The following is an 11,044-nucleotide window of genomic DNA, read 5'->3' as shown; positions in this document are numbered from 1 at the left end:
TTGTCTACACTCAAGAGCTTGAGAAGAAATAAAGATATGGATATCTGTTACATTCAATCAAGTGAGAACTCATCAGATCTTTTCACAAAGGCACTTCCTACGTCAATATTCAGAAAACATATATATAATATTGGGATGCGCAATCTACGGAATATGTGAAGGATCACTCATGTTAACATGAGGGGGAGTTTACGTGGCTGCACTCTTTTTTTCTTACTATGGTTTTTATCCCACTGGGTTTTTTCTAATAAGGTTTTTAACGAGGCAGTATAAAACACATAATGAATATAGTCATCATATCACGATCATCATCACAAGGGGGAGTGTTGGAAAATATATTATTATTATTATGTTGAATATTGAATATTGAATATTGAATGTTGAATGTTGAATATTAAGTTGTAAAATGTGAAAAATTAGTGTGTGATGATGTAGATGATGATGTATTAATTTTTGGACTAATCTCAAATGTGGATCTATAAATAGGTCTTCATTTGTGATGAAAAATACAATTGAGTTGAGAAAAAAATATTATAAAGTGTTGAGTTTGATATATTTTGAGTTTTGGAATATTTACTTTTTACCGTAAATTTTTACTTTTTCACAACAAAAACAACCGAAAAATACAAAGGAAGCCTATATAATCATGGGATCACGTTCAAAATGCAAAAGCTTCCACGAAGAGAGCCAAGTAATAAATCTTGGGGAATACACAGAATGAGAAAAAAAGGAAGACGTCAAATGAAGTATCACTGATCCATGCATTAACTGATTTACACGAGAGATTTACACTAAAAAAAAAGCCATAAAAAAGTTGCTAATTTTCTAACATTCTAAACACATTCCCATGGTCAAGATCGGTGCCAAACTACAAACCCAGATTAGAAATGATGTATGTATGCAAACAACATCGTGTCTCCACATTTTCCGTCGAAGCTACAACTAACACAATGACCAACATGATGGCATGCAGGGAAACCATCTCGGTGGTGGTGTGGCGACGTACTCTCCGGCGCCTGTAGTCGAAGGCTCTGGCTCTTTCGTGATTATAAGTTGTTGCGAATGAGGGCGTGATTGTTCTTGGCTTGTGCTCTTTAATGAAGCAGCTGAACCGATGGAAACGCCTTTGTCGCGGTCTCCAGTCACTCTAAAGTAAGTAAGTAAACGATGGAGTCATGAATTTAATTTGTTGTGATAACAAATGAAAGCTAAAGTAAAACTTACGTGCAAAATGCGAAAGATTTAGTACTTGTCCTGCTCCCCTCAGAACGATGAGAAACACACCTGGACTCAACGACCTGAGCCAAGGATTTCTCATTTTTCTGATTCTCGCAATCCCTGATCACCTCCTTCATGGTCGCCTCCGCGATTCCCAGCTCACAACTTCTGGTATCGGCAGTAGTACTACTGGCCTTGATGCCACCACATTGCACCCCGGAGTAACTAAACATCTGATCCCCTGCACCCAATATCCGAAGTTCCCCCGATTTCCAAAAGAAATGGTCGTTTGTGAAGCTCATGTTCCCCGTGTGGATGCTGAACAACGATTCGTTCGAAGCCACGCTCCAATCCATGGCTGTCGACGACTTGTCTCTTGCGAATACGTGAGACGGGATCCTGTATGAAGAAGAAGAAGAAGAAGAAGAAGAAGAAGTTGTGGGATTAATATGCTCCATTGTTTGTGTAGGAGGGGCGTCTGTTACTGATATGGAATTGGCCTTGGCCTTGGGTGGTGCTGCTGCTTGATTCATATTGGACGTCTCCTTGGAATCAATGTGTGAGGAGACATTAATATTGCTTGGAGTGAATAGATCATTGTCCCCAAAAGGGTCGTCGATCAATGGGGAATCGGGTGAAGAAGATGAAGAGGAGGAAGTAGAGGAAGAGCGAATTAACATTTTGCTTGAATCAACAACAACATGAGGAGAAGTTTTTTGCTGGGATGAACTTGGCGTATTTGGCTCATCATGATCATGTGAAAGCGATCCCATTTCGTTTGAAGTATATATATATATCAAGTCAGACCTGTAAGCAAACACATTATCATGACAAAAAATAAATTAATATCAACAAATTCTAAACATGCCAACATTGGTTGAATGAATGAATGAATGAATCACATTCCACGTTGTTAGCTTTATTATATATCCTCGTGATTCTTGATAAAAATAAAATATATCAATCGATTAAAGTAGCATCAAAATCCCTCCCACAAAAAAAAAGAGCAAATTAAAAGACCCGATCGACCAAATTAGATGAGTTAACAAGAAATAGCTAGCAGAGAAATCAAAATATATCTCCATCCCAATTTGTATTTCATTTCATCTCATGATCTCATATATATATTTCACACAAAAACATGTTCGGGTTTTCAAGTATAAAAGGAAGGAAGGAAGGAAGGCATATGATACCATGTATATTTAATTTGCACTTGTTCTTGTGTTTGGAAGGAAGGAAGAAGCCTGCAGGCATGGATTTGACCCAAAGTTACGTTTCACGAAACCTGGGCACAATATCGATCTGGCAGACTCCTTAATTTCCACCGTGATAAAGAAAAGACAAATTAATGAACCATGCAAAAAAATTTTGGGAGAGAAGCAGCTGGAATTAATTTGTCCTAACATGAATTGATGGTTTAACGTTGATTTAGCATCTCCTTCTGGTTCTGGTACACCAACACCATGGACGAGGAGGATAGAAAAAGATTATTTTTACACCCAACCGTTACATAAGATCAATTAAATTATACATCCGTACGTGCAATTTAGGCACGAGTACATTATATATTATTCATAATTTAATGATTTAAAGCTACACGTCACTCAGTATTTTTAATCTGCTTAATTATAAGTTCCTCAAGCTTGGTGCAAGAGGAATTGTTCTGCATTCCATACAAGGGAATTATTTGCAATTTGATTTTGTGATATGATTTTTTTTTTTTTTTTTTTTTAGCAGATCAAATTTTATGCCAAACATATTGATTTTGAGCCGTATTAGTCCATCTCTTGGACATAAGCATTACAACTATCCTATTTAATTTCGCGTTATTTCCGTCATATTATTTATCCATCTATTAATTATTAATTTTATATCAATTAAATCAAATAAATTATAATCTATCCATCAAATCAAATAATATATTAACTATTATTTATTATTTATTTTTAATTTACATTATATTACTTATCTATACTTATCCTATAACTCAAACCAAATAGATTCGTTTGACAATCTCCAAAAGAGACATACTCTTGTTTGTATGCTATGATAACGCATATACATGTGATTACTAAATTAGACAAGTATTCTTATTCAATTGGATTTAATTACGTCACGGCCTGCACAAAATTGAAAACACACTTGAGTAAAGAATAGCCAAGAAAATGTAGAATTTGATCAGGTGCTGATTTTGGGTGGGTGGCTATTTATACTGGTGAATATAAAGATAATAATCCCACAATAATTTCCCAAAACAACCAAAAGCTAGCCTTGCATTTGCTGCTCTTCATTTTTGAAACGGAAGGGAGAGGCTTTGGGGCTCTAGGCTTGTGCCTTGGGGTAGGTGATGGCTCGGGCTTCACATTGGGGCTTCTACAACAAAATACTCTGGCTCGAAAATACGGTCAGACAAAGCTCCGAACGGGGGCAGAAACCTTAAGCTCGTGTGCTGCTTGAAAAGAGTCAGCTGCCTGCTGCATTGATCCTTCCATTTTATACAACAATCCGAGGCTAAACCATGCGTCATGGTTCGTATGTTCCAAACGAAGAGCGTTCATCAAGAAACTTTTCGCGACATGATGTGACTCATCATGTCCCAATTTTATCAATACTTTGGCAGTCGAAACAATGCTAGGGACATAATCCGGATCTATTGATAATGCAACCGAGAATGCGGCGAGGGCTTCCTTGAGTCTCTCTTGAGCTTCAAAGATACTACCTGGATTTGTTTAAGAAAACATGTAAACAGGATGACTCGATGTTCTTATGAGAAATCATGAGAGGGTTAGAAAGGAACTAAACCTGTTGCATGCCAACAACGAGGGGAGTAAAACCGAGTTGCCTTAGCTTTTTCTATGCAAATGTCTGCGTCAATCCATGACTCATGGTCTGAATAAACTCCAGCCAAATCTAGCCACGCTTCTAATTCCAAACTCCTCACTGTTAGGACCTGAAAATCGAAAACACGAAAGATACTGAAGTATAATTTCTTTAAGCGGAAAAACTCTAGAAATACCCATCAAATCTAACACACATGTATTCCCACAACTGTTCAAGAGATTGTGCAAGTTCACTTTCAAGATTTCATAATTTGAATTGTATAGTGCACACACCTCATCCATGTTCTTCTCATGTTCGTCAAGCCCTTGGATCAAAGACAGCAAAATTCTGTAGGTTTCTACTGCTTGCTTTGGGTTTTCTTCAGCAATCTGAATGATGGCTTTGAGCCTCAAAAGTTCTACTTGGTCAATCATTCCCATTTCATCCAACGCAAGGTCGATGATGGCTTCTGAATCTTTTAGTTTATGCTCTCCAGAAGCAACAAGTGCCATCAGTTTCCACCCCTTCCCCGAACATCCTGCCATCATTCTAGAATATGTAACTGCATTTTCGAAAGCTGGGGCAAAGTCCCTCTGAACCGCACTTTCTAGCCCGAGATTAAAATAAATCTCGGGATCTTTAGTGCCAATTTGAGAAGCTTTGTTTAAGGAGTTAAGCGAATCCTTGTACAATTTATTCCTATCAAAATCTGAAATGGACATTCTTGCTGCATTTCCACAGCATACCCCAAGAAACTTATGTACTTCATTGCTCAGATGCTCATTTCGGTCTACAGAAATATCTATCACTCTTTGTGCAAAATCTATCCCTTCCAATGACTCATTCGGGGCTTGAGCACACAACTTTGCTCCCAGCAAGAATGATGCCACTTGAAATTTGTGCTTAGCTTCTGAATGGCCCCACACTTTCTTTAAAAGGTTTATTGCTGTTGCATTCTGACCTCCAGCACTATAACAAAGTGCAAGAAAATACCATCTTTCGGTTCGATCATATATACAGGGAAGGACTTGCTCCACATGATCAGCCAAAGACTCAAACTGCCCCGTGATGGTGAGTGCGAAAGTTAAATGATCCATTATTTCTGGATCCCACTCTATTTCACCGTACAAAACCTTCTGCATAAGTATAAATAACAGGAGTATTGATTCTTCCGTGTTAGTTTTTGGAAATGCTGGTTCCTGTGTTTTATATTGAGATGGACTTCTTGATTCGACTCCACCATAGAGCAATATAGCAGCCAAATCTTTCTGTGTCTTTGCAAGTCTTCGAGGATCCAAGCTCCAAGGCTTTACAAGAGCTCTTCGATATGAAGCAATCGCTTCATCTAGAGAGCCTTCCTGTATCCAAAGTTTGGGAAGAAGCTCAAGTGCTTTATGATACATGTCGAGTATCTTGCTCTCAACACGTAAATTCCCAGATACACCATTTGGCAGAGCTGATTCCACTGTATCCAATATGATTTTGCACTCTTTTGCAGCTTCTAGTATTTATAAAATCCAAAAAGAAAAACATTAGAACAACTAAATGTGAAAACGTTTAGGCTCCAATTCATTTTTCATAACCGCGTTAGTATTTACTTCTAATTCAATTTGACAATTGGGAAAAAGGGAAGGAACGAAATGGCTTGAACTAAATCCATATGAATCAATTAATTCAGTTCATATACAGTATTTGTAGTAATCTTTCAGGGTTTTAATCAAGGAATCAACTCTGACATAATCACTTGAGTGCCAACAATTACGGTTTTTGGTTCCTATTTTTAATACAAGATTTGAACCACAAGTCTTCAAATTTGATTCTTAACCGAAACCGAGAAGTATTTCTAGTTTTTGTTTTTGGAGAACAAAGGAAATATTACAGGTTCTGATAAAAACCCATAGTAAATCAATTCGTTGCCTAGTGCCAGCTACCTTTAATTCGACCAAGCTCTGCCATAGAATTTGCTTTAAGCAAGATTGCTTCAAGAATTAGACTCACTGAATGCAGTGACATTATACTAGCCACGCCACTTCTTCTTCCCCCGCGTAATTTCGGTTTCCGAGTACTGTCACTGATAGCTTTCGACATCCTAGGCATCAAGATTTTGATATCGATCCCTTGAAACACTTGCAGAGCAGCATCAAAATTACCCCTCTGGTATTCTAGTCTCCCCAACAAGGCTCTAGCCTCCTAAATACATAATCAAAAGCCAATTCTTTTAGTTTCAAGAAAGGAAAAAAAACCAAACTGGAGTACTAATTGAATGTGATTCTCAATCCAAATATGAAAACTTGGTTTACAACCGTTTGAAACATTGAATAATGCATAATTTTCACCGGTGATAGAAGAAGTCTAGATCGATACAGGATCCAACTATCAACACCATAACTAATCCATGTAACTCAAGTCTTTTAACTGACAGAAAATGAAGGAAAATTGGTGGCTAAAGTACCTCATAGTTAAGAGAAAGTGCCTCTTTCAAGGTTGATTCAGCTTCATCAACTTGAGCATCTTCGAGTTTGGATTCCCAATCAACAGTCCCAGTTCTTGATGAAAGTGCACTTGCGGAAAAATCCCTTGTAGCTAATGACTCCGGAGACTGAGTCACCACCTCCTCAAACTTGAATTGCTCTCCAGAACAAGCGCACAACATTTCTTCTTCTTTTCGTTCCTTGAAACCCCAAGAAAAATATATATCACCACCCTTTTCTTGTGTGATCAAAATGTCACCTTTTCACTCACAACTTTTATATTAAAACCCCTGTAAAGGACGAATAAACAGTGTAAAAAAATGCTTAAAGGAGAATACAATACAACCTGGGGGTGAGAAAGATTAACTCTTTACACTAATCTGAACCTGTTTTCTTCACTAATTCAGTCATGGGTTTGTTCTAAAAAAACAACATTGAAAAGGCCCGAAAGGAAAACAAAAACAACCACACCAGAAACCGCAAAACATTGAAAGGAACTGAGGAAGACAGAAAGCTGAGCATAAAAAAACAAGAAGAAATACGGAAAACAAAATACAAAATCTTTAGAGAAGTGATGAATGGTTGTGATCAGAGCAAAATTTCTGAAAAAGGTACAATGTTTTGGAGATCTGAGTTTGAGCTTGACAGGACATTCTCACTTTCGTGATATTATTAATTCAATAAAATAATAAAAGGGTGTTGTATTTTGGTTTTGACTAGAGTGGCAGAGTGTGAGGCATGGGGATGGGAGTTAAAGGTAGTTGCAGAGCCGCTACGGCTGTTCAAAAGATTCTATATGTTCCGTTTTTTGGGGTCTTAAATAGAAAAATATATTTTGAAATACAAAATTATTAATAAAATATTAAATTGATATATTAACTATTAAAAATAATTTAATTGATATATGATTAAATTTTAAATTCATTATTTAACTTGTTTTTAAGTCTAATATTATTATTAAATTTAACTAGATATATATTTTGCTTTCTAAATTATTATATTGATTAAAATTATAAATATATATATCTTTACTATTTAATAATAATTGAGATGCTCTTAATAACTGCTCAAAAGGACACCAATTTTTATTTCGATTTTATCCTCTTCTCTCTTTCCTATCCATTATCCACTAAACCTTCCACCAACTCTACCCACAAAAAATTACATATAAAATAATATTTATTTTACACACGCATGAGCGTGTGCATTTGTTGCTAGTATATATATATATATGTACTATTTTAATGTCCTAAAACTCGGGAATGCTATAAAACATATATTTTTTAAATTTTGAGAAAAAATTGCGGAATAAAAATTTTTATTTGAAAGAGTTAATTGTGCACCGACAATTTAATAGGGTACTCTAAACATCAATGTCAACAAGCTAATATTTGAACATAAATAAAATTTGTTTTTCCTTCCTCTAAAATAAAAAAGTAATGTGCACAATAAAACTGTTCTTAAAACATATCGCTCATGCATCGCTCGTCGGCCCGACCGTATGCTCCTCTTCAAGTTCAACTCCGTATTCATCAATAAAATCATCAATAATGTCATTACCTGCATCATTCAAGAATAGTGAGTCTAAAAACTCAGCAAGAAAATGCATACATAAATCATGTAAAAACATGAAGCTTTAAAAATAATTTCATAACATGGACATTTCGTAAAAATTGTCAAGGGTGATGAGATACATGCATTTGGTGCAACCGTCGTTATGAGCACATATTTTGGAAAGGTCATCCCAGGAGCTCATCCTAGGATGTCAATTTCACATTCTCTTGAGCACATATTTTGGAAATGTCATCTCCGGAGCTTATTCCAGAAAGTCAATCCTTTCATTCTTGTCCACAATTTGCTGTATCAATTCTGGACCCTCCACTTGTCGTTCTCCTACCTCATTCCAGAATAATGGAGTACAACATCGTCGACCATAAAATGCCTTGAAGGGTGCCATATCAATACTGCGATGATAACTGTTATTATAGGCAAATTCAATCAAAGGTAACTGATCCTGCCAAGTCAAGTCAAAATCCATCGTCGAAACACGCAACATATCTTCAAGTGTACGTATCGTCCGTTCCGACTGGCCATCAGTCTTCAGACGATATGCAGTGCTCAAACTCAGAGTGGTACCCAATGCCTGCTGAAAACTACCCCAGAAATGTGAGGTAAACCGAGGATCTCTATCACTAACTATGCTCACCGAAATCCCATGTAATCACAATATCTCCTGGATGTATAAGCGTGCCATGCGATCGTAGGAATAATCGCTGTTGTACGGAATGAAGTGTGCTGATTTTGTCAAATGATCAACAATGACCCATATAGCATTACACTGACGTGAAGTCATAGGCAAGTGGGTGACAAAATCCATAGTCACATGCTCCCACTTCCATTCGAGAATCTCAAGATTTTTCAATAATCCACCTGGTTGTCGGTGTTCAGCCTTGACCTGTTGACAAACAAGACATCGAGAAACAAATTGATACAAACTCCGCTTCATCCCCTTCCACCAGAATCTAGTTCGCAAGTCCTTATACATTTTCATGCTTTCAGGATGAACTGACAATCGACTCATGTGAGCTTGAGATAGAATATCATTCCTGAGCTCCGCATCATCAGGTACAACCACTCAATTCGATAAGCATAATAAACCATCTGTTTGATAATAGAATCTAGCTGTATTAACCCCATTGGCTAGACGTGCCAAACACCGAGTCTTAACATCAGATATCTGAGCTTCTCTGATTCGAGAGTACAATATTGGCTCAAATAAAATAATATACAAACGAATTCCATTTCTTCATTTCTTGTGCTTGAGTGTAAAACTCAGTGAACAACATTTTTGAATCATATGAGATAAAACACTAGTATGAAGTGCAGAAAGTCTCACCTGCCGACTCAGAGCATCTAAGGTTGGCAGAATCTAGATGATACTTAATCTCGCAGTATAATCTTTCAGTAAATCCATCAAGTGTCTTTGTCCCATATTCAACTCCGCCTGAGTGAATAAATACTTCAGACTCTTTTGATCCGTAAATATCTCAAACTTCTCGCCATATAAATAATGTCTCCAAATCTTGAGCGCAAATACAATGGCGGCTAACTAGAGATCATGAACTGGATAATTCGTCTCATGCGTCTTTAGGTGCAGTGAAGCATAAGGTATAACATGTCCACACTGTGTCGAAACACATCCTAGCCCCTGACCAGAGGCATCAGTGTAAACAATATAACCTCCTGATCCAGAAGGTAGAGCTAGCACAAGTGCAGTAGTAAGACGTATACGTAGCTCGTGAAATAATTCCTCACAATTCGAGGACCATGTGAAGGCAACATCCTTCCGTGTCAGCTGTGTCAAAGGCCTGACCAACTGTGCAAAATTCTCGATGAACCGACGGTAATAACCTGCTAGACCCAGGAAACTTTGGATCTCAGCAACCGTCGTCGGATGAGACCAGTTCATCACTGCCTAAATCTTGCTTGGATTCACAAATATTTCTTCACTAGATATCACATGACCGAGAAACACTACCTGTAACACCCGGTATTTTAAATACGTAAATCCGCATGCATAATTAGGATATTTAATTATTTAAATTTTAGATTTATGGGTTAAATAATTATGTGAATTATTTGTGCATGATTTAATTTATTTGTTAAGCATTTAACCCATAATTAGTAATTTTTATGATTTTCAATATTTTAATTATTTGATCGCGTAGACGGGACCAGGGACGGACGAGATGACAACTTTCTATCCAATTTATTTCATGAGCCTTTTTAGAGCCCTAAAATATTATTTTGAGTTTTATTATCTCAAAATTTTAAGTATTTAATTTTATATAATTTTAGGAGTCCATTTTTATCCAAATTAAGCCATTTTAATGACTTTTTATTATCTTTAAAATTCCCTTAATTCTTTATTTCGGGATTTAAATATTTTATTAAGTTAGCTAGTATTTAAATTAGTTAGGAGATCTTTTTAGGTTGTTAATATCTCCTAATTAGTTATTAACATATTATCTACCTAAATTATAATCCTAATCTACCAAACTAAGCGCCCAAACCCCCTTTCCACGCCTCATTCCCCTTTTCTCTCAACCGAGCGTCTACCTCAACCTCTCTTCCTCTACTCCATTGACAGAAACCCTTAGGAAGCCATAGCCGCGGTTCTTCAAGCTTCAAACTTGGTCGTTCATCGTCCCGTCGTCCCGGAGTCGTCTCACGCCTGTTTTTCTCTCCATTTTCGGTGAAAGGCATGAATTTATTTCAACTTTTTCGTGCCTATCAGTTTTATAATTGTGTGATTTGTGTATGCATTAAAACTTTCAAATTTTTTCAGAAAATGGTTTGAAGGGTTCGAATTTTTCCATGTTTGTTTCATGTTCACGTTTTTTTTTGGATATGGACTGGTCTAAGGCTGATGGCTCGGTCCAGAGGTGTCCTAGGGTGCCTTAAGGTCGGTTGGGGTCAGACGGTTCAGGCTGGAATGGGCTAAGGTTCGAAGGGGTTCATGTGTTGGTCCTAGG

General features: G+C 36.9%; 2 protein-coding genes across 4 annotated transcripts; both read right to left on the bottom strand.

Moving 5' to 3' along the window:
- Positions 1 to 821: 821 nt before the first annotated feature.
- Positions 822 to 2,554, bottom strand: LOC140885087 (uncharacterized). The gene is made up of 3 exons (XM_073292011.1): positions 2,412 to 2,554; positions 1,225 to 2,025; positions 822 to 1,147 (listed from the first exon to the last, which is right to left on the bottom strand). The coding sequence occupies exons 2-3, from the start codon at positions 1,989 to 1,991 to the stop codon at positions 943 to 945; spliced, it is 972 nt and encodes a 323-aa protein (XP_073148112.1). The 5' UTR covers positions 1,992 to 2,025; positions 2,412 to 2,554; the 3' UTR covers positions 822 to 942.
- A 732-nt stretch (positions 2,555 to 3,286) lies between these two features.
- On the bottom strand, positions 3,287 to 7,275 carry LOC140882210 (protein NPGR1). Of its 3 annotated transcripts, none has more exons than XM_073288054.1 (6): positions 6,877 to 7,275; positions 6,491 to 6,799; positions 5,970 to 6,228; positions 4,332 to 5,539; positions 4,021 to 4,168; positions 3,287 to 3,937 (listed from the first exon to the last, which is right to left on the bottom strand). In XM_073288054.1, exons 2-6 carry the CDS (start codon positions 6,689 to 6,691, stop codon positions 3,624 to 3,626), a joined length of 2,130 nt encoding a protein of 709 aa, XP_073144155.1. In that variant the 5' UTR covers positions 6,692 to 6,799; positions 6,877 to 7,275; the 3' UTR covers positions 3,287 to 3,623. The 3 variants fall into 3 exon arrangements, with proteins under 3 accessions (XP_073144155.1, XP_073144156.1, XP_073144154.1); XM_073288055.1 differs by having other exon boundaries at positions 6,884 to 7,275; XM_073288053.1 differs by having other exon boundaries at positions 6,896 to 7,275.
- Between the last annotated feature and the right edge of the window lie 3,769 nt (positions 7,276 to 11,044).

This window comes from Henckelia pumila, chromosome 2 (genome assembly GCF_033568475.1).
Source record: "Henckelia pumila isolate YLH828 chromosome 2, ASM3356847v2, whole genome shotgun sequence".
NCBI classification, from domain to species: domain Eukaryota; kingdom Viridiplantae; phylum Streptophyta; class Magnoliopsida; order Lamiales; family Gesneriaceae; genus Henckelia; species Henckelia pumila.
The sequence above is the reverse complement of the archived record's forward strand: the minus strand, read 5'-3'. Positions and strand labels throughout refer to the sequence as shown.